This window comes from Natrix helvetica (genome assembly GCF_964273705.1).
Source record: "Natrix helvetica genome assembly, chromosome: 2".
NCBI classification, from domain to species: Eukaryota; Metazoa; Chordata; class Lepidosauria; order Squamata; family Natricidae; genus Natrix; species Natrix helvetica.
This window is the reverse complement of record NC_138552.1, coordinates 157846376-157873090: the sequence shown is the minus strand read 5'-3', so window position 1 is coordinate 157873090 and position 26715 is coordinate 157846376. Positions and strand designations below refer to the sequence as shown.

General features: G+C 39.9%; 1 protein-coding gene across 3 annotated transcripts in view; it reads right to left on the bottom strand.

Annotated features, from left to right (window-relative positions):
- The window catches only part of ARHGEF10 (Rho guanine nucleotide exchange factor 10), a 108281-nt gene extending 86200 nt beyond the window's left edge, over positions 1-22081 (bottom strand). For 2 of the 3 annotated variants that reach the window (XM_081944669.1, XM_081944671.1), the window contains exons 1-3: positions 21385-21593; positions 10525-10615; positions 1528-1671 (exon numbers count right to left, since the gene is read on the bottom strand). In XM_081944669.1, the coding sequence (XP_081800795.1) occupies positions 1528-1671; positions 10525-10564 (184 nt within the window). In that variant the 5' untranslated portion in view covers positions 10565-10615; positions 21385-21593. Of the gene's footprint in view, positions 1-1527; positions 1672-10524; positions 10616-21384; positions 21594-21957 lie in introns of those variants that run through there. The other variant, XM_081944670.1, reaches the window with a different exon arrangement.
- Between the last annotated feature and the right edge of the window lie 4634 nt (positions 22082-26715).

Genomic DNA, 26715 nt, shown 5'->3' with positions numbered 1-26715 from the left:
TCCCCCCCCCCCCAAGATTTTAAGGCAATCTGGAGAGCACTGGACCACACCTGGTTTCCAATTATAAAAGGAAAATGCTGACGGCAGGGGTATGCCTGAAGGAAAATTTGTTTCAGGCAGAAGAACAGAAAGGAAGAATTTGCAGTTGTCAACTCGACAGGTAGGTGATGGGGAAGGAAGAGTGGTTTGGACTTCAGCAAACCAACAAGGGGCAAACTGAAAGGGGAAGCAGAGCTCTGCAGGTTCACCACTCCGGCAGAAATGGTGAGAAATTACAGCCAGTCAACAGGTGGTAAACACCTTCTTTTTCCACCTCAGCACAGAGCATCTGCAAAGCAGCAGAAAGAAATTCTGTTTTCCTCCTGTACCATTACAACCCCAACCCCCTCGCCCCCCACCTCCCAAGAGGCCTTTGGGGACTGAAAAGAAAGGTGGAGACTGGCTACAAATATTTCTATAGGTGTTATGGGGGAGGCCCAATAATACTGAGAAGGAGTGCTGTGTTATTTTAAATTAGCTTGCATACAAATAGAATCCACAACTTGAGTGTTTAATCTGTTAGGCAAACTGTTCGGCCTTGAGATTTAGAACAGAGTGGAGGTGTTGAGTGCTTCAGATTAGAAGGGAGAAAGGCTGCACAAGGGCACTTATCTGCAAATCCTTAAACCTAATGGGCTTTTTCTCCCTGGGATTGATAACTGTTGAAGTAAAAGGGGTGGGGGTGTTTGTGTCTATTGAGAAATAGTACAAATCACCAACAAACAGACCTTTTTATCTTTCCTGTGTTTTAAAGAAAAGGCTTTTGTTATCAATTTAACACTTGCTTATTTTCCTAACTTGTACCTTAACGTATTATACTATATATGCTAACATAATACATTATACTAAGTATAGTACAATATAGCACAGGCGTATTAATAACACTATGTCTACACCTATGTATATATTTTAATGCAAAATAGTCGTATAACAATTCCATTCTCCTTTGTTGCCTGAGCTTATACCAAGGTATTAGGAGCTGCTGTTCTGTAGAGCCCAAGTCTTGCAAACCTCTCTCCACTGAGGACCAGGTTGGCATAGATAGAAAAGATTTAGCAACTCAAGCAGTGACTTCTCCTCAATTATACAACTCTCACTATTCAATATAGGAACATTAGAAAATACTGACAATTTTATACAGTAGTCATGTTGGCCTGCTCTTCAAATGCTTATGGCAGGCAGGACAGAGAATTCCAGAAAGCTGCATCTCTTGGCATTAGAGTAATCTCTGAATCTATACATTGAGTATCATCTCACAGTGGCTTAATTGTGTGGGTCCCTAAGAGTAATTTCCATACAGCTTGTTCTGGAACAAATCTCATTTAGGTTTTCATGCAATGAACAGTTGTAATTTTTGAGAGCCCGAATTAGTTCAATCCATGATTCCCAGGAGTGATGATCTGCAAGGACTATAGAGTTACTCTCAAAGGCAATTCATATTTGCAAAAAGTAACCTTCCCATTATTTATTTTGCCTGGAATCATGTACCTATACAATTTGCCTCTTCTTGAGTTGGCAAAATAGTTTGTCTGTCCGCTTCTGGTATCTCATCTCCGCTATCAAAGTCAAACTGTTCTCCTTCTTCGTCCTCTTCTTCATTAGCAGCAGTGATTGGTATGTCATTTCCTAAAACTAAAAAGCGGACATCTTGAAAAGACAAACCAAACCCTTGACAAACAATGGGTATGAAAGGAGTTACAATCACATTTTTAATACTTAGCATTAGGACTTAAGACATTAGGACTTCAGTATGCTTCATATATGAATATCCTATGAATATCTATTTTCAAAATTATAGTGTATATTGATTACTGCAAAACTAGAGTTGGAAATATATAGGAAGCATATGGTAAAATTCATATGGTAAAAATTCAAAGATACATGAGAAGAAATGACAGTACTTAGTTGGCAACTGTTATGTTGCTCAAAAGTAATGATTGCAATATATTATTTTGATATACATGCAATCAAATTATCCATCATTCTTAGAAGCAAATTAAAAATATGGCACCCCCAAATAATCAATGCTGATACAGAAGAATACAGCAATCTGCTATTAGTAATCAGCATCCTTACACATCCATCAAAAGGTGTATAAAGCCAGTAAGAATCTCCAATACACTTTTCAACATTTAAATCGTTTCATACCAAGTTTATTTTTTATATAGCCAATATCATGTATGAGTACTCCTAAAACCAAAATAAGCAAGTTCAACAAATTTATGTCAGGAAACATTCGCAAGCTTGCCCTTTTATAATCATATATAGATAATCCTCGACTTATGACAGGTTGCTTAGTAACCACTCAAAGTTACAGTAGACCCCACCCCGCAAAAAGCTACTTATGACCTAGTTTTAAGTTCATTGCTGCAGTGCCCATACTGTCATTTGTCCTTACAATCAACTGCAGGGAGAGAAAGGAGAATACAGGTTACCTCAGGGGAGAGGGGGGCTTGGAAGGACATGAGGCAATCATGTGAGCACTTAATAGCTGTCACGATTTCTGATCATAATGGACAATCTCCATTAGTCCGTCTTGAGTTGAGGACTATCTGTATTCCTATTATATAGAACAAGTCTCCAGTATGAACAGGGGTGTCAAACTCACATCATCACAGCGGTGTCACGTGACGTATTGGGACTTTTCCCCCCTTCACTAAGCCAGGCGTGGCCAGCGCGTGATGCATTTGGCCCACAGACCGGGAGTTTGACAGCCCTGAGTATGAACATGCAATGCTTTAATATTAAGTTACATGTTAGTTCAGAGTAAACTCTGTTAAAATATTTAGTACCTCACATTACAACACTAATTTGATAGCATGCTCACTTATATATTCACAGATATTAGGCAGCAGACATTAGATAAGCTCTTTTTTAATTAAAAAGGATATCAGGCATATTTCAAAGGACCAGTGATGTCAGACCTGGGAGTTGACTAGAAAAGATTGGTCTAATAATAATACCCAAATATTTTATATTGCTAGAGAAACTTTTATCCAAATGTGAACCTATGGGGAGTAGTATTGGAATGTATTAAATAAATTAAGATGGATTCCAAAACAGATGAGGTCTGTAGTCTGCCAAGGATGACTATGTTATTTAATAGTTTCCCTGAGGAAGGTCTCAAAGCTTTTGCCTGCTGGTGAATGAAGCAATATTAGAAGCTGTGTGAAACACTCAGTTTCTCTGATCCTTCTAGCTCAGGGGTGTCAAATTTATGGCCCGTGGGTCAGATACATCATGAACTGACCATGTCCACCCCCGATTTAGCAAAGGGGAAAAAATGACAATGTAATGCCATGACACCTTTGTTCTAGCTAAATATTTTGTCTATTTTGACTCACTTTACAAGAAGATCAAACTTTACCCTATCCCAGTCAACACCATTCTTATTTATTTTGTCCAGTGATGAAAATTAACAAAATAAATAAAATATGTTTTATATTTATAACTTACTCTGGATTCTTACCACTCAATCGGAATTAACTGTTAATGTTATCAGATGCTAGCCTTTTCTCTCTTGGAGTTCCTGAAATACCACTTTCAGAGCAATAAAACAAAACAAAATTAAAATAAATATTTAACAAAGACAAAACTCAGAACTTTGGCCACACATGCGTTTTAATGTTATCTGAATCACTGCCCTGCTTAATTTCTGCTTTTATAGCCATGGCAAGGTAATGGCTGGGGTAATTAAATGGGTACTAAACACTTTTCATCTCATTTTAAATTCAATTAACACCTTAAAAACAAACCTATTAATAATGGAAAGTCTTGTCTTTTGAAGAACATATAAGAGAGTTCCAAATTTATGGAAGAGTAAATGCCTAGGTTACATTTTTGTGCATACATCTCCTTAGTATGTGGGAATGCTCTTATTGCGTCCGCGGATAACCGCCCTGCCGCCCTGTTTAGGGTGACTCGCTCCCTCTTATCGCAGGGGGCGCGGGAGACACCCTTACAGGGTAGAGCAGAGGAGTTTGGAGAATATCTTCAGGACAAAATCGATCAGATCTGGAGCGGGTGGACCTCCGTCAGTGGACCAGACGAGCCGCCAACAGCGAGTCTTGAGAGACCATTCTGGGAGGAGTTCGACTCTGTTGCCCCCGAGGATTTGGACAGGCTGCGTGGACGGCTGCGACCCACCACCTGTTTATCGGACCCGTGCCCCTCCTGGCTGGTACTGGCAGCCTGGGAGGTGACACGAGGCTGGCTCCTGGGCCTGGTGAGCGCCTCACTGAGTGAGGGATACTTACCAACCGCCTTGAAAGAGGCGGTGGTGAGACCCTTGCTCAAGAGGCCTGCGCTTGACCCAATGGAGCTAGCTAACTATCGCCCAGTCTCCAACCTCCCCTTCCTGGCGAAGGTTGTCGAGAATGTGGTGGCGCAGCAGCTCCCACGACACCTAGACGAATCCGATTATCTAGACCCACGCCAGTCCGGCTTCCGACCCGGGCACAGCACTGAGACAGCCTTGGTCGCGTTGGTTGATGATCTCTGGAGGGCCAGAGATAGGGGCTGCTCCTCTATCCTGGTCCTATTAGACCTCTCGGCGGCTTTTGATACCATCGACCATGGTATCCTATTGCGCCGGCTGGAGGGGATGGGAGTCGGAGGCACCGTTTTGCGGTGGTTCGGCTCCTACCTCTCCGACCGGAAGCAATGTGTGTTGACAGGGGGGCAGAGATCGTCCCTGAGGCCACTCACTTGTGGGGTGCCACAGGGGTCGGTCCTCTCGCCTCTCCTGTTCAACGCATATGTGAAGCCGCTGGGTGAGATCATCCGTGGTTTTGGGGTTGAGTACCATCTTTACGCTGATGATACTCAGCTGTATATTTCAACCCCAAACCACCCCAACGAGGCTGTCGAAGTGATGTCCCGGTGTTTGGAAGCCGTCGGGGTCTGGATGGGGGACAACAGACTCAAACTCAACCCCTCCAAGACCGAGTGGCTGTGGTTACCGGCACCTCGGTTCAGCCAGCTGACTCCATCGCTGGCCATAGGGGGCGAACAATTGTCCCCTGTGGAGCGGGCGCGCAATTTGGGCGTCCTCCTTGATGCCCGGCTGTCAATGGAGGACCATGTGGCAGCCGTGGCAAGGGGGGCGTTCCACCAGGTTCGCCTGGTGCGCCAATTGCGCCCCCTACTGGACCGGAGTGCCCTGCGCACGGTCACTCATGCGCTGGTGACGTCTCGCCTGGACTACTGCAATGCTCTCTACATGGGGCTTCCCTTGGGACGCATTCGGAGACTGCAGCTAGTTCAGAACGCAGCCGCGCGGGTTATTATGGGAAGTACACGTTACTCCCACGTAACACCTCTCCTGCGCGAGCTGCACTGGCTACCTGTGGCCTTTCGGGTGCGTTTCAAGGTATTGATCACCATCTTTAAAGCGCTCCATGGCAGTGGACCTAGTTACCTGCAGGATCGCATCCTACCACACACGTCCCTGCGACCTATCCGCTCACACAGAGAGGGGCTCCTCCTGGTGCCGTCTGCTAGTCAATGCCAGCGGGCGACACCTAGGAGTAGATCCTTCTCTGTGATGGGCCCAACCCTCTGGAATGACCTCCCCCCAGACATTCGAACTACCACCGACCTCCGTTCCTTCCGGCAAAAGTTAAAAACTCACCTGTTTCAATCAGCTGGCCTGGCACTTTCTTAATTGCACCTCCCAGGGATTTATTTTATTTTAGGGTTTGGGGTTTTAATTGTGATGTTTTAAGATTAGAATTATTTATTTCTTAGTACAGCCTATTTCCCCCTCCAAATGTATCTTAAATGTAGTTTAAATGTATTTAATTATTATGAATGTTTTTATTATTGACTGTACACCGCCCCGAGTCCCTTTTTGGGAGAGGGGCGGTCTAAAAATCTAAGAAATAAATAAATAAATAAATAAATAAATGACTTGGGAAGAGAGATGCTGCCTAGGGAACAATAACATAGAACAGATCATAGCCTACAGCTGTGTAATGGATGTAGAAAGAAGCTCAAAAGGAACTCCTTCCAAAAAAGTGCTCAGGTTGCAAAGGAGACAGTGGGATACTTGTACTTTCAGACTTGTAAGAATCTCTTAATGTAGCCTTACTTTAAACCAGAAGTAGATAATCTGGTCTTGTTTCCAATCTGGTCTTCCCAGAAAGGCAGACACTTTCCCACAACAATCAAAAAGCTTTCTTGGGTCTGGAGAAATGCAAAAATGCCTTAATGCAAGAGCAGACAGACTTCTAAACATACAATACCTATTTAGAAATAAGAATAGTTAGGACTATTTTCATTTTATCCTTATATTTACCATTTTAAAAAGTGTGTTGCCAAGGAAATTACCTGCACTAACATTTTTAAGTTGCTGCATGGATTCCTTTGGTAGCCTTCTTGCGTTTTCACACCGCTTTTCCTTTCTTTATTTATTTTTCATTTGTGAAGAATAATTTATTCAAGAGGGAAAAGAATAGCTGCACAATGTGCTTGGCTGAACACTAAAATCCATTCCTCTGACAGCAGTCTTTGATTTTAAAATAGGGAGCGAAACAGTGCCTTTCTTACATGGCCTTGACACAACACTAGATAGGAATCATCAAAGTGATGTGATTTTAGAATCAAATTGGATGCTTTAAGACTAACAACATCTAGAGCTGTGATGCCCCACAGCCTTAGAAAATGTTTGATTAATATTCACATAAAAGTAATTGTGACTTATGACTCATCCTTAACAGAAACAAGCCACTCTTTGTCACACCCCCTGAAATTCCATCTTGTAACCTCGGGGGCTATGGGCACTCCAGGTTGGGAACTCCTTAAAGGAATATCAGAACTATGAACTACACACAGGAGTAAAAAAAGAAAGAAAGACATCCCAGTATGGCACACCCACTTCTGTATTCTTGCCAAGGAAACTGACTAGGCATGTCCATAAAGTCACCAGGAGCCCAGCATGACTTGGGAGAGTTATCTTTAATTGGAAATATGTTCTTTCGTGTAGAAGTTAACAATGCACAATGCCCTGCTTACATTAGTGGGAAAAATATTTCTATTCTATCTCTCTGTTGTGAAGCATGGCTGTTATATAAAAGTAAATAATTAAAGCTGGTTTACTTAATTTTATTTTTCTCTTATTTTTTTTTAAGTGAAACACTTTGGCATTTCCTTTTCTTTTTAAAAACTTTTCCCTTTTAAAACAGAAATTCAGACACCAAATAATCTACCAGCAGCTTCCACAAAAAGGACTATTGAGGACTACAATTCAGAAGCTGTTCTCGTTCGACTTCAATCTTGGCTCCATTTGTACCATCTTTTGTAACTGTCTTGTATGCATAAATGGGCATTTCTCACAAACAAATTCCATATAGTACAAAGTTCAATTTAAGCAATATTCTTACAATCCTCAAAGAAGGCTCTGTCAGGCAGGCTTCCTATTAAATTCTTTGTTAAATTCCTCACCCCTAAATTCATGAAATGTAATAATCCATAATTTATAAATATGGCCAACAACCAGTACACAAATTATTTTAATTATTTCTTTGCTATCATATTTAGAATTTACTTCTGAAAGGTCATAAATAGGATTGCAGTCTGTCAGGTGTTTTTTCTTAATTTATAAAAAGGCTGCCATATTTTCTTGTATTTCAGGGTAATATTCTACTTTTTCTAAATATATCTTCATTAAATAATTACCCAAAGTTGAATATTCTTCACCAAAGTTTCTGAGCCACATTTCTATGCACAGATAAAGTTTTAGAAGATAAATAAAGCTGTATGAGTCATTCAGGAGGGTTTTTTTAAACTTTTGATGCCTCTCCATTCAATGTAGTCCCAGCCTTCCCAAATCTCCAGAAAATAAAACATTTGTCTTTGGGTAGTGTGGTATTTCCAGATTGTGGAACATAAAAATGATTTTCTTTATAGGAAAGTATAACACAATTGAATTATTAAATCTCTGAGACTCATCCTAAGCATAACTCAGAAGATCTGGATATACTATCTCACATTAGAAAAGAAAGAAAGGGTTTTTGCACTGCAAGGATACTGGCCCAATGATATGGAACTCCCAAGAAGTTGTATAATGGAGATAGTACAGTGGAAATCAGTGGTGGCAATGTCAGAAGAGACAGTTATTTTATTTTACATTTGGGGTTAAACTATCCTTAATACATACTGGAAGGAAGTAACGTTTGCTGCTGGGCAGCATTTTCACATTTTTTCAGCCAAATAATATATCATTTATGACTGAATTAAAAGGCAGTGTTCCCTTTCAAAAACTTAGGCAAATGGAATTCTATGAGCCTACAGAACTTGATTTAAGTGTTGCATAAAAGACAACAGCCTGCAAAAGCAAATTTTCAGTGAGTATCAGGTATCCTTCAGGGAGTATCAGGGTATTTTATGGACTCCATCATTCATGAATTCAGAGTCAGCTCAGCACTACCTGCATTGAGTATACTACATGAAACACTATCTTTACATATGTTTCATTTTTACGCTGCTCAGAGTCCTTCTATGAGGGATATGGGTCATTTCTAAACGAGAGAGAGACAGAGACAGACAGACAGACAGAGACAGGTAGGTGAGAGATACAGATCGTCAGAGACAGACAGAAGACACCAAAGGCCCTATGCACTCAGTTGAGGTTTATTAATATATAAAAATACAATATTAGTTTAGAAAATCCTGAAACAAACCCTTCTTCTGAGATTGGAAGTTAGGAAATGTTTTTTTTTAATCAAAGCCAGAAAGTCTCATGGTTAAGGATCAAAATTGTGAGCAAACTCTATTTTATTCATTAAATTACATTTTGAGGCTGCCCAACTCCTCCATAACTCTTGGGGGATTTATAATTAAAAGAAAACAACATATATTCAAAAGAGAGTACAGCTGAAGAGAAAACTTTGATACAACTAAAACCAAGAAGTCAAAGGGGCATGACCACCATCTTTTCCCAAAGCCCAAGAAAACAACCACGCTTTTTATAGTTTGTGGAAATTCAAGCACTTTCTGAGCATAACACTGCAGAGGACAAGGTCCACCATCAAAAAGGCAGGCTTTCTGGGTCATCTGCAAGATGACACTGTTTGCTTAATAAGATTCAGAATATGTCCACTTTATCAGCCCTCATTGGACTGGTAGAAACATATGGAGAGAAGCAGTCTCTCAAATAGGCAGGCTGATGCCAGGAAGGGTTTTATATGGTAGTTAATAACCAGTATACTGAATTGCACCCAGAAGCCAGCCAATAACATTGCAAATTTTGAAGCAGTGGGGACACATACCGTGACACAACCATCACTGCCTGCACTACTACACTCTATACCAGATATAACTACTGGGCAATCAAGGGAGCCCCATGTAGAAGGCATTACAGTAATCCAATTGTGAGAGTGCCAGGTGTAATTGACCTCCTTGGTCCTGAAGGGCCTCCTAGTACAAGAAGGGGGTATAACAAGCACACCAGATGAACTTGTACAAAATTTCTTTCTCTTTCAGCAGCTGTCAGTCCAAGAGGATTCCCAGACTCACACATTAACCAATCACACAAGGGGGGCATTAACCTCATTGAATATTAGACTATCCCCAGAAACAGATAATGAATCCTTATCACAATCAGGCTTCCCATCCACATCTGCACAGGCTCCAGGTACTGAGCCAGGTACTTGGCCTGGGGGCTATTGATAATTCCTAACACACACAAACACAGCAAATAGATGGCTTCACCCAGTGATTCCATGAAGAATCTGTTAAAACCCTAGCCAGAACACAAACAGATGTAGCTAATGCAGAAAAGAGTTTGCAAACTTAGCTTAGTCAACATTTTACAGAAAATTATGCACTCACATATGTTTTCCCTGGCTCTGTCCCATCACATATATTGACTTAGCCACCGTAAATAAAAACTGCATTATAAACAACCTTGCATTAGCATAACCAACCTATTACATCCCACAATAACAGAGATCCAGTTCCAGATAGGAGATAACATATACCGTAACAAATGAAAAAAAAATTACTAGAAGCAACTTCTCATCTTTAATAACCAGTGCCAACTAATGAAGTCATTCAATGGAATCTTAAGGAAATCCAAAACACATGCTAGGCACAGAATCTTCTCCCTATCAGTTTATGGAAACAAAGAACACAGTAAAAAAACAACAAAGACGATATAATTCAGAATAGTAAAACATTTATTTTAAAAACTGCCATCCTGATGGAATGGTGAAGGCACCAGGCTAAAACCTAGGAGACTCTGAATTCTAATCCCACCTGAGGCATGAATCCAGCTGAGTGGGCCAGTCCCTCTCTCTGAGCTCCAGGAAGAAGGCAGTGGCAAGCCACTCCCAAAAATCTTGCTAAAGAAATTGCAGTGAATAGGACAAACAGTATCCAGGTGTCAACGTCTTAAAAGGCACAAAATAAATTAATTCAAATATTTTAAAATGCAGGCACTTTCAATTCAGCATGAACAGCTCCTACTTTTTATATTTGTATTACCTTCAGGGGGTGGTGGTGGAGGGAGTCCTTCCATTTCCATTCTATTCTTCTTTCCCTAATGTGTTTTCTTTTCAATGTACAATAAATGATTCTGTAATAAAAGAAAAAACAGGTGAAGATCTTTTCATATTTTTAAAACATACCGTATTACCATATTGACTACACGATAGAAAACATACCTAAATGTTTAAGAACGAGAGTTTCTTGAAGTCAGAGGATGGTGCTCTATTATTTATGTATTTATTTATTTGCAGAGTTTGGGCCTATTGAGAGCCAATTTGGTATAGTGGTTAAGGTGCTGGCCTAGAAACCAGGAGACTGGGAGTCCTTGTCCTGCTGTAGGCATGATAGCCACTGGGTGACTTTGGGCCAGTCATTCTCAGCCCACCCCACCTCACCGGGTTATTGTAGGGAAAACAGTATTAGAAAGAGGTAATGGTATGTTTGCTGCCTCCAGTTACTTATAAAATAATAAAGATGGGGGGAAACCTAATAAATAAAGTAGCAGAAGCCATTATAGTACAACAGTTCCTTATGCCAACCTACAATGACAGTGTGTCCCTTATTATAGGTAGTGCTTTATTTCAGAAATAATTTAGATTTACATTTATTTATTTTTCAAAAATCACTTCTGTCCTTTATTTTGGCCATTTAACTTTTACCGTAGAAAAAGCACCACAAAAATGCAGCCTCTTTCATATCCTTGTGAAAAATCATGCAAATGGAATTGCCTTTTTAAAATTAATTTAAATATGCTGTTTGATTTCAGATATTTTTATTAGGTTATACATTTTGGTAAATTTTTTCTTGGTTTTGTTCTTGTGTTTTCCTTTGTAACCAGTTTGAAAATTTTATCCTTGTGAATTTCTTTCAGATTTCCCTCTTTTTCAGGCGTGTCCTTTATTTTTTTTCCAAGAAAATATGATCACCACAGCCATACCATAACATGAATCCACTCAATACCATTTTGCTTGTGTTTAATAGCAGAAACTTTCATTAAGGTTACTGGTGCCAGACACTTAGTAAGTGGTTCTCAAACAAATACTGTGCCAGAAAATCTATCTTTATTACACCAACCTAAACTGTCCTTCATTTGTCCTAACATCTTCCATTTTTACGCTGATACAGAAATGACTGCCTGCAGTATAACTGTGCTTGTGTTATCATGCTAGAGTCCAACTCAGCGATTAACTCGGGCACTCAGCCAGCAGCCCTTACCAATATCAAAAGTGTAAACTCTTGTCAAAGATACTCCTAAACCTTCTCTAAGCCTATAATATGGACTGGAGCTACTCTGTAATAAAATAAATCTTTCTACACATAATTTGACAGATTTATGATTAAATAGCATGAGGCTTAAATCCAGATAAGCCTAACTTCAAATTAATTCATAATCCTGAACAACAAGGCATTAAGGACAGAGTTTGTAAGTTTAGCAACAAGAAACGCTTAAAAAGGACATCAATAAGCTTTAAACCCAGAAACAAACCTAAAATAACAGACCTAAAGTACAGATAGTGCTCAACTTATAACAGTTCATTTAGTAACCATTCGAAGTGACAACATCAAAAACACCATTTTTCACACTTATGACTGTTGCAGCATCCCCATGGTCACATAGTCAAAATTTGGACAGTTGGCAACTGGCTCATATTTATGATGGCTGCAGTATCCCAAGGTCATTATATGATCACATTTTGCAACCTTCTAATAAGCAAAATCACTGGGGAAGCCAGATTCACTTAACAATTTAACAGATGCAGTGATTCACCTAACAACTTTGGCAAGAAAGGTCGTAAAATGGGACAAAGTTCACTTAACAGCTGTCTCATTTAGCAACAGAAATTTTGGGCTCCATTGTGGTCATAAGATGTGAGGACTGTGCATATAGCTTGCTTGTTCTGTATTTCCATGCTTTTTCGCAGCACATTAGCCCTGCCAGTAGTTTATAAGGAAAGAGGCATACTGCCAGTACTTCTCTCCAATTTGCTTATGATATTAGCAACTTTTTGCTAGGACTGTGCCAAAATTTCTTGCTGGCTTCAGATTTTTTGCTTTACTAAAATCCTATTGAGAAACTGACACATCCTCATGTTAAAATGCAAAGGAAAGGAACCACGTTGCATGACACAGCCTTAGAACAGGCCACAACATGTACAAGTGATACTTTTTCATCAGTTTTCGTGTCTCTCTCACAGGTTGGGAAGCCTACTGAATTCATGACACTGATATGGGCGGTGAATAAACATAATAGTAAAATGGGTTGAAATCATAAATTCAAGCATTTCATTATGTGAGGGAAATACCCTAAATTTAATATACCAAAACTTTGATTTATATGTCATGGGTCTGTTTTTGTTTGTTTGGGGTGTTTGTCTCAGTTACCTGCGAATCAAAGCAAAACAGGACACAGTTTGTTGGATAATTACCATATGAACTTCATTCTTTACTAAGGGATTGCAGAACTGACACCCACAGTGGAAATTTTAATTAAATATTCCTGAGCTTGGGGAAAAAAAGGAACTTGTTTTGAATCTCACAAGAATATTCTGAGCAAGCAAAATATGTTTCGGTGGTTTTCAATGTTGTGATATCCATCTTACAAATACTGGACTGTCTATAATAACATGGATGCAATCAAGTAATCTCAAAGACATGACTATTGCAATTTCCAATGTGTGTAATTTAGCAATTAATTTCCTATATCATAGATTGTGATTCCATTATTTATGTTCCACTTTTCTATTCCTTATCTTATTATTTTACGAAAGAAAAGCCAGCATCAATAACTTCCTGTGTTTTTATTATCACAAAGAGCTTGGTGTCATTTGAGACAAACCTATGAATAATTTGTTTCTTTTAATATATTAGTTTCCTCTTAAGCACATTTTGATTGTGGAATATTATTACAAACTGAACTAAGTAAGCTTGAAGGATAATTTTTATTATTTTTTCCATTAACACGAAAAACAGATTTTAACTAACAGTTAATTAGTTATGTTTCTGCAAATGTGTAAACTTAAATACCACTCTTACAAACTGATATGTACTGTTGTGGTAATAAAGTAGAGAATTTTAATTCAATTATTTTATAGATACTAGTTAGCAAATTATCTCTACATAATTAGAATAAAATGAGGTACTTTATGTCAAATGATCCTCAATATGCTAATTGCCATGAATATTCCTAAAGTAATATTGCAGACTATAAAAACTTTCCTTGTGTTTTATGCATATTATAACCATTCAAACAAGGGGGGAAAACATTTTAAACTTCTGGAGAACAATTCTAAGCTATTTTTTATATTATAATTCAATTATTCCCATTCACAATATGGAAGAGTAAGCAGGACAAATTCTTAACCTTGAAAGTTACCATAGTATATGCAAAGGTTTGTCAGATAAAATACAAGCTTTGTAACAACTAAAACAGATTTTTCTAAACATAGAACTTCTGTGCTGCTTGTGTGGGTTAGCTGCTTATCCACCCATGGACTAAAGAATTAGTTGTTCATTAGAATTACTATTCCCTAAATTTGAATTAGGACTATCAGGTGAATCATAATGTATTAATTTAATGTCCTTGCATATCTGAAGTTGCACTTTCCAGTTTATTCGCTTTTTGTTAGTTCTAACAAGACAGGCGGGTTATTTTAACAGATCTTCCAAACCACCACAAACAATGGTTTAATATGTGTTTTTATGTATGTTTTGTTTCTCCTTTCATTACATTTCATACATCTTCCAGCATAGTCTTTCTTACCAATTAAAAACACAGATTGTTTGAATGATGTGATATTCAATTTAGGACAGATTGTAAATTGATACCAGATTACATTTAATGCAACCCCAAATTCAAGGGTAAAGCAAGGTAGCGTGTACACAATTGAGGCATTTGCAATTGTGGTTTTAAGAGCTGCTAATCTTTGTGTGTGCAAAATAGAGAAAACAGAATGTCAGTACAAGTTTTAAAAAAGAAAAGGCTCAGCATTACATTAACACCACAATTCAATGTTGATTGAATGACATGAACAAGATCAAGGTTACTAATACAAGATGTTGGAATATCTGAATCTATGTATATATTATTTATTTTGCTTTCTATAACTAATCTGATACATTGTAAACCATGATTTTAAATTGTGAGGGTATTTTTAGAGCCTTTATATTTGATTAATATGCATATGTAATTTGTCTAAAATTTTCATTTCCTGTTTCTGAATAAACCTGTTTCTGAGTTGGAACCAGTTACCATATTTATTTTATTTATTTATTTTTATTTCTTAGATTTTTAGACCGCCCCCTCTCCCAACAAGGGACTCAGGGCGGTGTACAGTCAATGCAAATAAAATACAGTCATAACAATGAAATACATTTAAAATACATTTGGAGGGGGAGATAGACTGTACAAGAAATAAATTATTCTAAAACCCTAAAAACATCCCAATTAAAACCCCAAATCCAATTAAAATAAATCCCCGGGAGGTAAAACTAAGAAAGTGCCAGGCCAGCTGATTGAAATAGGTGAGTCTTTAACTTTTGACGGAAGGAGCGGAGGTCGGTGGTAGTTCGAATGTCAGGGGGGAGGTCATTCCAGAGGGTTGGGCCCATCACAGAGAAGGACCTACTCCTAGGTGTCGCCCGTTGGCATTGCCTAGCGGACGGCACCAGGAGGAGCCCCTCCCTGTGTGAGCGGATATTTTCCATAGGAATATCACTTCGAATATTATGAATTCAAATAATGTGACTATCTCATGAGATTTATTAACTGCACTAATTGAGAACTACACATGACATTGGCTTATTGTCCAAAACCTCAAGAGTGTATGGCACTCTTGGGCTGCTGATGGTGTCTGATGGTGTCACCTCCCATGATTTGCATTTTTAGAAAGATTTAGAAGAAGCGGCGGGTGGGAGGGTGTTAGTGCCCTCTAAGTTTTGGCAGCTTGGACCACTGACTACTTGGCTTCAGCCTATAGAGGCCCCATCTGAACTACAAGCAATATTAATTGTACTTAAATGCTGAAACTATGATAAGTGGTAGTTATTTATAAGTCACCCTAACTGGAACTGCAGTATGGACCAACATGTTAAGCTTTTCCTTATAACAATAAGGGTTCTGATTCAAATCAAATTGTCTGCACTTTTTCCTAGCAAGGAAAAAAAAAAGTTTAGCCTATTCATGATATTAGCTCTTACATAATTTTCTGCCTATTTAAGCTGTGAAATCTGGTCCCAGTATAACTCATCATACAGTACTGCTCTAATCCTGCAAGCCATTTTTGTACAATATGACAGTTCCATTATAAATATACATCATTCTTTTAAAAAAAGAAGCTATGTTACAAGATTGGTGTAAGTAGTTTGATTGCCTGTTTGCAATTTTCTTTGCCATTTTCTTTGCAAAAGGTTTGATATTTCATCTCTGAAAAGTTTCAACCAATAGGGAAAGTAGTCATCAGGAGTTATAAGAGCTGTAATCCTAAATGTTTAGAAGATGCCGTCCCTTAACAGATTTTAATAGTTAATAGATTTTAATTTGTTAATCCCTTAACAAATTATAACAATATAATATAATAATTTTAAAACCTGTCCCGCTCATTTATTCTATCCAAAGGATTTACAGCAAAGGCAAACCTAACCTACATCAGTGGCCCAAAAACCTTTGGGCACTTTTGGGTTCCTTGGAGAGAGGTTTTTCCACGGACCAGAGGGAGCGTTGTTTCATGTGCTGCTTCCATCCCATGGATGGGGCTTCATGTGTTTGCGCAGACCAGTTTCTAGCATGCTGCAGACTGGTGCTGGATCATGGACCCCTGACCTACATGACACATTTTTCATTTGGTGATGTGATCAACGCATGAGATTGTTGGACTATAAGACCTAGAATTCCCTACCCTTTGGGGTTGGTGAGTTAAAAATATCCAAATCACTTACCCACCCAAGACCCACGTTGTTCAGAATCTTCACTTTATATAAACTCTCACAAACCGGTTTTATTTAGTAAAGCTTCTCTACTTTACAGCCTCCTTATATACAAAAATCCACATCAGCCAGTTACAAATTGCAACAACTTTAGAATTCAATCTCAAGAATTTGTTACAAATGCCAAATCTTAGTTCTCTATTTGCACCTGCCTAATTTTGGATTCATCCTCCACATTAAGCCTTAATGTGGCTAGCTTCCTTTTTGGTTTAATGTGTTGTTGTTCAGTCACTAAGTTGTGTCCAACCCTAACCCTAACCCTCCCGTCTCCCGGAGTTTGCTCAAATTCATTTTCATTGTGTCAATGACCTTCCCCTTCTCCTTTTGCTTTAATTTCCCAACATCAGGGTCTTTTCCAATGAGTTCTCTCTTCTCATTTGGTGGCCAAGACATTTGAAATGTGGTGAGTGAAGTCAGCTAATTGTATACATTCAACAAATGAGAGTTAAAACAATTTGAGTTAATGCAGTATGCAAATCTCATCTTTATCTTTCTCTTACAATCTACAATCATCCTTTCTGTAGCTTCACAATGGAGCCTATAGTTATTCAGGGGCCTTAAGGCCATTTTTATTCTTTAAAATCCTCCAAAACAATCGTCCTGTCTTTCTAATACTAATCCTTGTGACAGCCTCCAAACTCTTATCTTCCACCAATACATTATACTAGACCATAAATTTTAGTGCACCGAGTCACTTATTCATTTAAAGTTGAATCTTTTTGAATGATCAGCCAATTTTCTTGCTCTAATCTGCAATATAAAATGGAAATCTGGCTCACTTAATGAGCCATGTGTGACTAAAGCGGTTTTCCTTCATTGCTGGTACCAAATGCAATTCTGCTCAGATGGGTTTAGAAAGAAAAGAAAACGTAGGATTCTGCATGAATGAAAAAAATGTATCTCTCCATTGATAGTTTCTCTACAAAGGCTGCTTTTCTTTTTCTCAAGTGTTCATTATATAAATATTCTGGGAATTTCCTAATTCATTTGAATGTTGAAATACACACTGAATTGCCAGATACAGTATCTTAACAAATATTCCAGTTCCTAAAATTCTGTGAAGTGGATATACATACAAAGATGATCTGATCTGAATACAATACTTCTAAATATTTTATCCAAAATATTTAAAGTTCACCTTTCTGCACCTGTGGCATTCAAGAGGAGCTTTCATAAAGTCATATAATATTGGAAATAAGATTTTTTAAAAGTTATTAAATATACATAGGCTGGTTCTCTGTTCATCTGTAAAATAATTTTTGTGTTCTGTGAATTATGAAATATTGGAATAGCATAGTGAGCATACCACATTTTACTCTATGCAGTATCTTACAACAGTTATTTTTTAGATTACATTACACTTTTCTCAGCTTCAAACAACCTATTTCAAAAATAATGTTCACTTATCTTTAATATTTCAAATAAAATATAAACATTATCTTCTCTAATTCAGCATGTTGAGCTTTCTTCAAAGTGATGCATCTTTATACTTTCAAGGTCAATAATCAATTATTCCTGAGTAAAGTGTCTACAGTCTAAAGCAGTGCTTCTCAAATAGTGGGGCGGGCCCCCCAGGGGGGGCGCGAGGTTCCGTAAAGGGGGGCTCAGCTCAAATTATTTTATATATTTTTGTTTTGCAGGTTAAAGTTTTTTTTAATATTGTGTTCCTTTAAATCCTGTGCTCCTTTAAATCTTTTCTGCTACAGTTAATAAAGCTATTCTTTGTTGTAAATTGATCCACATTTCTTTCTTTTTTTATTCTCTTATACGTTAATAAGGATACAGTGTTATGCAGAGGTGTACTTATAACAATTTTATAGACAAATGATACTATTTACAGTAGCGCGGGGGGCGCGAAATGTTTTCTTCTTCCTAGGGGGGGGGCATGACAGAAAATAATTGAGAAGCACTGGTCTAAAGTAGCATTTGTTCCTCTGAACATTCTTTCTCACATTTTCAGAATCTTTTCATGTTAGCCAAAGGTGATAACTACTGTAGTTATGGCAGAATGCAATTAATCATAAATAATCATTACATTACTAGAAAGCTGTTGAGGATGAGGCGAATGGTTTTTCCAAGTTTTGAACACATGGGAAAAGCTAGGACTGAGCCACAAAACACAAAACCCTTCTGCATTCCACCTAACTGCTCCAATTGTTCTCTGAAAGACTTAAGAATATTAACTACAGCTGCAGGAAGGCCAGCTACAGCAGTTGTAGAGTCTTCCAGTGGAGATTTATGGAAATACCTTGGCACAATTCTTTACCCACTGATAGCTGTTTGGCAATTTATTAGCAATTTCATGTTTACCAGCCCTCCTTCGTCCCAGCCTCCTGCAAGACATCAACAGCAGCACTCAAATCCTTCAGCACCTAGCACTGCAGAGCCAAACAGACAAGCACTTAGGAAACGAGTATTGGAAAAGTGGAATGAAGAATTTAAGAAAGAAGGCAAGATCTATCGATTGAGAACTCAGGATGATGGAGAGGATGATAATATTACTTGGAATGGAAATTAAACCCAACAAATGTAACCTGACTAAACTGTACATAGAAATCACTGATTATTATTTTTCCTATTTGATTTAGCGTCAGTTAAAACATTCTGCTGCATAGTGGGCTTGGATGGGTATTCTGCCTGGAATAAATGCTAACCCACTTGTGCAGCTAGATTCTGCAAATCTACTGCCAAAAACAATATAAAAATCCTCCATGTCTCATCAGCATTTAGAATTTCATATTTACTACTTATACAGTCCTCTAAAGACACTTTTTATCTATATAAATCTTTGAACAAATAAGCATCTCCAAATACTAAACAAGTCACTCGACCTAGAACAGTGTAATCCTAATAAATTGGATAAGGGGTTTTTCCCCCCTGTAATGCTTCTGTAACAGCCCAATATTCATAGTTTTTATCTCACGGCATTCAATAAAGTTTTTTTCCCCCACCAAAAAAAAAAGAATATTAACTACAGCTTTTTTAGGTCCCTCTTTCAAATAATTCTCCAGCAACTCCCATTTTTGTGCCATAATCCTCAACATCGCTTCTCATACGTACCTTATAGATGGGGAAAACGTAAAGGAAAACAGTGACCTTCGCTCACCCATTCTTTTGATTCTCAAAGTCTCCAGAAGATAAATCTGGCAGGTGCATACATTTATTTATTAAGCAATTTATTAGCCAGCCCCTTGATGACATATTTATTTTCACTTTCTAGCATTAGTGGAATCACACAGAAACTGCTTCCAAAATAAATCACAGACATTAAGGGACATTCCATGGGTAGACAGATAGACACTAATGGGTCCAACCACAAGAAATGACTTCAAGTTGGCATGGGTAAAGTCTCAAGTTGTTAGTAACTTATTTTCTTCAATATAATTTTTTTAAAGAAATCCCAACTTTAAAATAGCAGGAATGGTCTAGATTTGCTGATAATTCAATAATGGCAGCAAAGTGGTTTTTTCTGTAATCCTGAGGTAGGCAGGGGTCATCTTAAATGAATTTTCTGTATAAAATGTTACTGATTGGTAAGATCTCTTTCACATCTCTTCTTCCAGAGCTCAAGATGAGTTATCTGGAAATTTCCCTTTATTTCCACAACTACTCTGTGAAGCACCGGCTCAGATATCCACATCAGAACACACCTGTCAATCAGTCATCTAACTACTGCATGCCCAATCATTTCTATGTAAGGTGATTATTTGCTGGGAGAGGGGGGGACCCACCTCTCGCTACAGAAGTCAAGAAAGCATCTCTATAGCCCCACACAGCATCTACTAGTAAGTCCACAATTGGGCAAGTGAATAAAAGTGGTCAGAGAACAGGCCCTTTTCTGCATGTAATCAACTACGTTTTCTTGTGCAGATTCCATCACTTTTGCCGCACCCTTAGTGAGCCTCCCTCTTTTGCAATAGACACTTGGTAGGATTAAGGAGGAATCAGGATGTACACTTGGCATCACCACCATATTTCCAAAGAAACTTTTACACATTGAAAAGCTGCACTGCTGACCCCAATCAGTGTAAAGCAGGCAGCCGCAGACATCAACATTATAAATAAAGAAATGCCTACAGACTGTTCTCCTGCACAGCTGGTTCAGAACTCAATTCCATGCAGTTACATTATTTTATTCTTAAAACATGCCCAACCCTGAAGCAACACCAGCCCCTGCACAGGCAGAGAGAGAAATGCTGAGCAGAAATAACTCAAATCCAATCCCACAGATTTAATTAGATACATTTATTAAAAGACAACACATTAAGCATTTATGTTGGGGAAATGAAAAACACCTCCCCTCTCCGTGCATATTTACTTTTTTTTAAAGGAGATCCTCCCGACTCTCTTTTCCAAAAAGTCTTGCTGAGCAAAACCATTCCACAGAAAACTCCTCTTAACAGTTTTGGCATCCATAGCTTATGCCTATATATACGAATTTTTTCACCGTGACACCATCCGTTTGCTGGATCCAAGAGGCTGCAACATATACACACACCCCGCTGTGGGTGAATCACGGCTCCATCGGGGGAGGGACACGAGAAGAACATACTCGGTGGGGCTCTCCATAGGGAACAACAAGTAAAACTTCTCTTCTCCCCCCCCCCCCCGTCCCACTCCCTACGCCCCTGAGCCCAAGCAGCCGCAGAAGCTTCTTTGGGCATCTGCCTGCAAAGGGTGAACGGAGGGAAAATGCACGGGGTGTGTGGGGCAGTTCAAGCTCCCCCACTCGGGAGCCCCATCCCCACGCGCGCCTCAACTTTCTCCTCCGCAAAAGCCCCATCTCTGTCCCGGTGGCGCCGAATCCTCCGCCTTTTGAGGATGCACTCAACCCTTCGGGCGAAAGCCAAGCCTGTCCGGCATCGCTTTGGTCACCTTTTGCAGCCTGTAGGCGCTGTCACCACCACCCCTCCACTCCTCCGGCTTCACCGATGCTGAGGTCCTCTCCGAAACACGCAGGCGGCCAGCATTTCTCCCGCACACGCACGCAGGGTACCCTGCCGAGCCGAGGATGTCGCTGAGACCTCGAGCCTGATTGGAGGAACCCGGGGAGGAATCGCCCCCTCCGGTTGGCTCTCCCGACTGCCACTCCAGCGGCTGCTCCCGCTTTTGCAGAGGCGTAGGGCGCTGTGAGGAGCGGAGCTGCGCCGCCGCCGCTGCAGCTCCAGATCTTTCCCTTCCACTCCCCACCCCCCGTACACGCATGCATCGCATTCCTCGAAGCCCACGTGACCCGGCTAATTGCTCTCTATTGTACAGCTGGGCTGCGCGGAGTAAAGCGGTTGCTGCAGCTATCGTATCGGCTTTTGAGTCCGGTCCCGGTTGTCCTGGCTGGTTTCTCTTTCTCTCAGCAAAGGAGGCTGCTTCCCCCCCACCCCACCCCCCCGAAAAAAAAACCTGTGCAAATCCCTCCATTGGCACTAAAAACAACAACTTTGGCATTTTCACCTCGTTTTCCACAACTTTCTGTGGCCCTCTGAGGAAAACTATTAATTTCAACGAAAGCCTTCTGGGGCATCCCCACTCTGAACCGCCGCTCAGCCCGCCTTCTTACACAGGCGGTGCAGTACATTTGAGTGTTTAAGCAGTTATGTTGGCTTAGACCACAACCCGGCCGTGTTATTTATAGAGCTTAAGTTTTCTTGACAGGCTCTTTTTCCAGTGATGCTTCCAGTTCTAGATGGGAAGGGCAGTCTCCACAGATACTTAAGGGATGGGATTTTCCTAAGACAAATAGAAGCAATCAAGAGTTTTGTGCCTTAAAAATTGGATTCCCCCCCCCCTCCTTACAAGAGTTGCTAGTTGGTAAATGGCCCAACAATAATCAAGATAATTTACTGTTAAATTCTAGAGTACTGCCAACAGGTAGCTGGGCAGTATATACATTTAATAAATGACATCTGGACAATGGAAATAAACCAACATTAGGTCCAGGCCACAAGCCAGTTGGTCATTTTTTTTTGTCCCAGTCCATGGGTCTACAGCCAAAATGCAGTCATGATTTGGATGCTGTATTTGATTGTGCAAAATAGTATTCACTGACCCTGCACCTGTGGGAATTATGCTAAGATGATGATGATAAAAATGATAATTTGATAGTTTGGTGTACTGATTTAAAGCAGCAGGTTAAAAACTAGGATACTGAGAATTCTAATCCCATCCCAGGTATGAGAGCCCAACTCACTCTCTGCCCAATTCACCTCATAGCAGGGGTGGGTTTCAAATTTTTTTACTACTGGTTCGGTGGACATGGCTAGATGGGCATGTAACTTGAGTGGGTGTGGCCAACTTGATGTCACTCACACTCAGTCACATGCCCCCCCCTCACTAAGCCATGCACACCAAAACGGTAGCTAGTTTTGACCAGGGGGTGTGTGTCAGGCCGGGGGGTCTTTGCTGTCCTTTTTTTTTGGATCCCCAGGCTGTGTGATCAGGGTGCCATACTGCTCTGAGAAGCCACGCTCAGCCAGCTCCTGCTGAAGTTTGCAGTGCGCTTCTGAGGGCTGGGGGGCAGGCCTCTTCCACTTGGAGCTCCAAGTTGCGGGGAGGGGGGCAGCTGCAATGCTGGCAGCTTCGGGGGACTCCTTCCCACAGTGGTTCATTTTTTTACTCTAGGTGGTTACGCCAGCTTTGTCCTTAAAAGCTGCTGCTCTGCGCCTTTTGATCTTTTTCGGGCACAGAGAAAAGTGACCCTGTGAGGGGACCAAGCCTGCTGCTGAATTTGGAAGCCGAGAGGATTCTTTTCTAATCAGTCGCTGGCGCAAGGCATCAAAAAGACCTCCGGTTGCTGCCACCATCTTCGCGAATGTGCAGCTTTTTTCTCACCAGCTGGAGGGTTTTTTTGGCGCCCTGCGACCAGCGACTGGGTGAAAAAGAAGCCTCCGATCCTCTGGCACTCAAAGAGGTGGCTGAGCGGCTTCTTTGCCAGCCAGCCACTTCCCAGCTCCGGTCAGCTTGCCATCCGACAGACACGAGCAGCAACCAGGGGACCAGTTCGGGGGCGTGGCCAGCCTGCCAGTACTACCAGTTCAGAGAGCCAGACCCGATTTTTACTACTGGTTCTACCAAATCAGTCTGAACCAGTAGAAACCCACAGGATTGTTGTTCTGGGGAAAATAGGAAGAAATACTAGGTATGTTTGCCACCTTAAGTTATTTATAAAGTAATACGGTGAAGGTTCCCCTCGCACATATGTACTAGTTTCTGACTCTAGGTGGCAGTGCTCATCTCCATTTCAAAGCCGAACATCCAGCACTGTCTGAAGACATCTCCGTGGTCATGTGGCCAGCATGACTAAACGCCAAAGGTGCACAGAGCACTGTTACCTTCCCACCAAAGGTAGTTCCTATTTTACTACTTGGGTTGGCAGAAGCTGGAACAAGTAACAGGAGCTCACTCCATTACGCAGCACTAGGGATTCAAACTGCTGAACTGCCAACCTCGGCAAGCTCAGCATCTTAGTCACTGACACACCATGTTTCTTATAAAATAATAAAGGGTGGGTTAACATTCTAATAAATAAAAATAAAGAGCACTGTCATCTTTTTGCCCACTTCATAAATAGGGTCCTTTAAAGATTGATAATATGAAGTTTATGGTTCCACATTGTTGCATCTAGAAGCTAAGTAAGCTGCATCATTTGAATTTCCTTATACCACAGATGTCAATTCTACAGGGCCCTCATAAAACTGGGTTTTACTAAAAAAAGAAGCAGCTTGTTTTGTTCCGAAGAAAGTATACATTTCTTCCCTTTTGCCATGTCTTTTTTTTTCCTTGGCAATAAAATTAAAATACACAATGAGGTACCATCAGTAATTCAGACACAAATCCTTTTTATTGTTATTTACATATTAATTTACATTAGCACTGAAGGGAGAAAACCATACTGCATCAGCAATAAGCAGCATTGCCACTTATCATATGTCTAATCTGCCTGTCCCAGCAAGGCAGCCTGCAAATTTAGCAAGAGTGATCAAAAATATTAACAGAATTCCAGAAACATGGCTTTTATTTTTAAATCAAAATGCAACCTAAATCTCTAAACTACAATGCTTTGAAACACAAGGAAATATAGCTTCAAACATAATACTGTAGAAGCAAGACTAAAGCAAATGATAAGAATGATTGAATATAGAAATGGGGCTTTAGCAGGAAAGGGGGCAGTCAGAACTGGAAACAGCTGGTGGCAGCATGGAGAAGTCTTCACCTTTTGTATCTGCAATAAACTCTTTAAAGACAATCACAATTCTCAGCTTATGAAAGTAGAAGCATATTCATATACAGACAGGTTCCAAGCTGTTTAGGAATATATATAGAATTTAACTTGAAGCTTTTTCAAACAGGAATCATATGCTCCCGTCAGGACACACCCAACAGAAACCTAGCTGCCACATTCTTCTGAGTGGTGGCCCCTTCTATACAGAACATCATTCACCATGAGGCACAGCTGACCCCCACCCTGTTGCTCTTATAAGCTGTGCAGCGTCATCTATGTGTGACCTGGGTGGCTATATACATTTATTTAATTAATTAATAATTCTAGACCATAATCATTTTTTAACTTCCTTCAGTTGTCCAATTGGGAAAGAACTAGAAAATGAGTAATACCGTAGTAGCCTGATTATTCTTTTTCAGAGAAGGGATGCAATTGATAGATCATCTGTAGATGGGGAAAAAAAGTTTTCCTTGATACTATAACCAGCCTGAGGATCAAGAGCAGAGGATCAAGGGGATTCCAAGGCTGTGTTCCTGTTTTTTCAAGTGGGGCAGGCTGGGGGCAAAACTTAGAAGTCATTCAGATGATACCTTAGGCTGGGACAGAAGATCATTTCAATCAGTCATCAAGATTTTGACTGACAAGTTTAGCATGAAAGCAAATTTCCTTGCTAGGAATGAACGAAATAAAAGAATGCTGTCTTCTTTCCTATTTTGTTTTTATTGGGACGAGAACTGTTTGCAAAGAAGATATGACAGGAAGCAAATTAGCAAGTCATTAATATAAATGAAAATTATATGCCAATGATATAGTAACATATACTCATCCAAACCACTCTAAAACTGTTAATGGAATATATAGAGCAGTATGGCTTGGAATCAGTGACGTGCGGTGAGGTTTATGGCTGGTGAGGCTGGTGATGTCATCAGGAAGGCGGGGAATGGGACCACGTGTGCAGGAGGCTGAGGCTCCGCGGTCCCGCAGCTCGCGCTCCGCAGTCCCCTTCATGATGACTCAGGAAGGCGGGGAATGGGACCACGTTTCAGGAGGCTGAGGCTGCCTCAGCCTCCTGCACATGTGGTCCCATTCCCCACCTTCCTGAGTCAACATGAAGGGGACCACGGAGCGCGAGCCGGCGAAGCACGCTCCATGGTCCTCTTCATGTTGACTCAGGAAGGCAGGGAATCGGACCACGTGTGCCTTTTCCCTTTTCTTTTCTTTTCATGATGAGAGCGGTGAGGCTCTGCCTCCCCTGCCTCCTCTGACTGCACGTCCCTGCTTGGAATATAGAATTAGATTAGTTTTTTTAAATCCAGCCTTTATTATTTTCATAAATAGCTGGAGGCAACAAACATACTTAATACTCCTTCTATTTTATCCCCAACAACAACAACCCTGTGAGATAAGTTGGGTGGAGAGAGAATGACTGGCCCAAAGTCACCCAGCTGGCTTTTCGTGCCTAAGGCTGGATTAGAACTCAGAGTTTACTGGTTTCTAGCCTGGTGCCTTAATCACTAGACCAAAATGGTGATATAAAAAAGCAGTATCTGCAACAATAGGGTTTAATATTATTGCTAAAAATCAGATACCAGGGAATTTACTTAATAACAAAAATAGAGATTTCTTTATGAATAACTATTTTCAGACTTAGAAATGTATAAAGGGAAATATATTAAGATGGAAAAAATGAAATGAAAGGAAAAATGTTACACTTAGTTAATATCACACTAAAAGAAACTAGTATGTTTTACTAGTATATCAGCCTAATACTGATTGCAAAAATAAACCATTTATTCTCTAAACATTGGGAAATACAGTAATAGGGTTGGATCACATTTTTAACGTCTTGTGGCAGTGCTGTAAAGCCCCCAAATTTTGGAAAATGATTTATTATAAAATGAAACAGATTTTAAAAATTAAATTTATTTTCCAACCTTCTATTTTTTAGTTAAACATTACTAAATGTTACCACAAGAAGCTGTTTTTCTTGA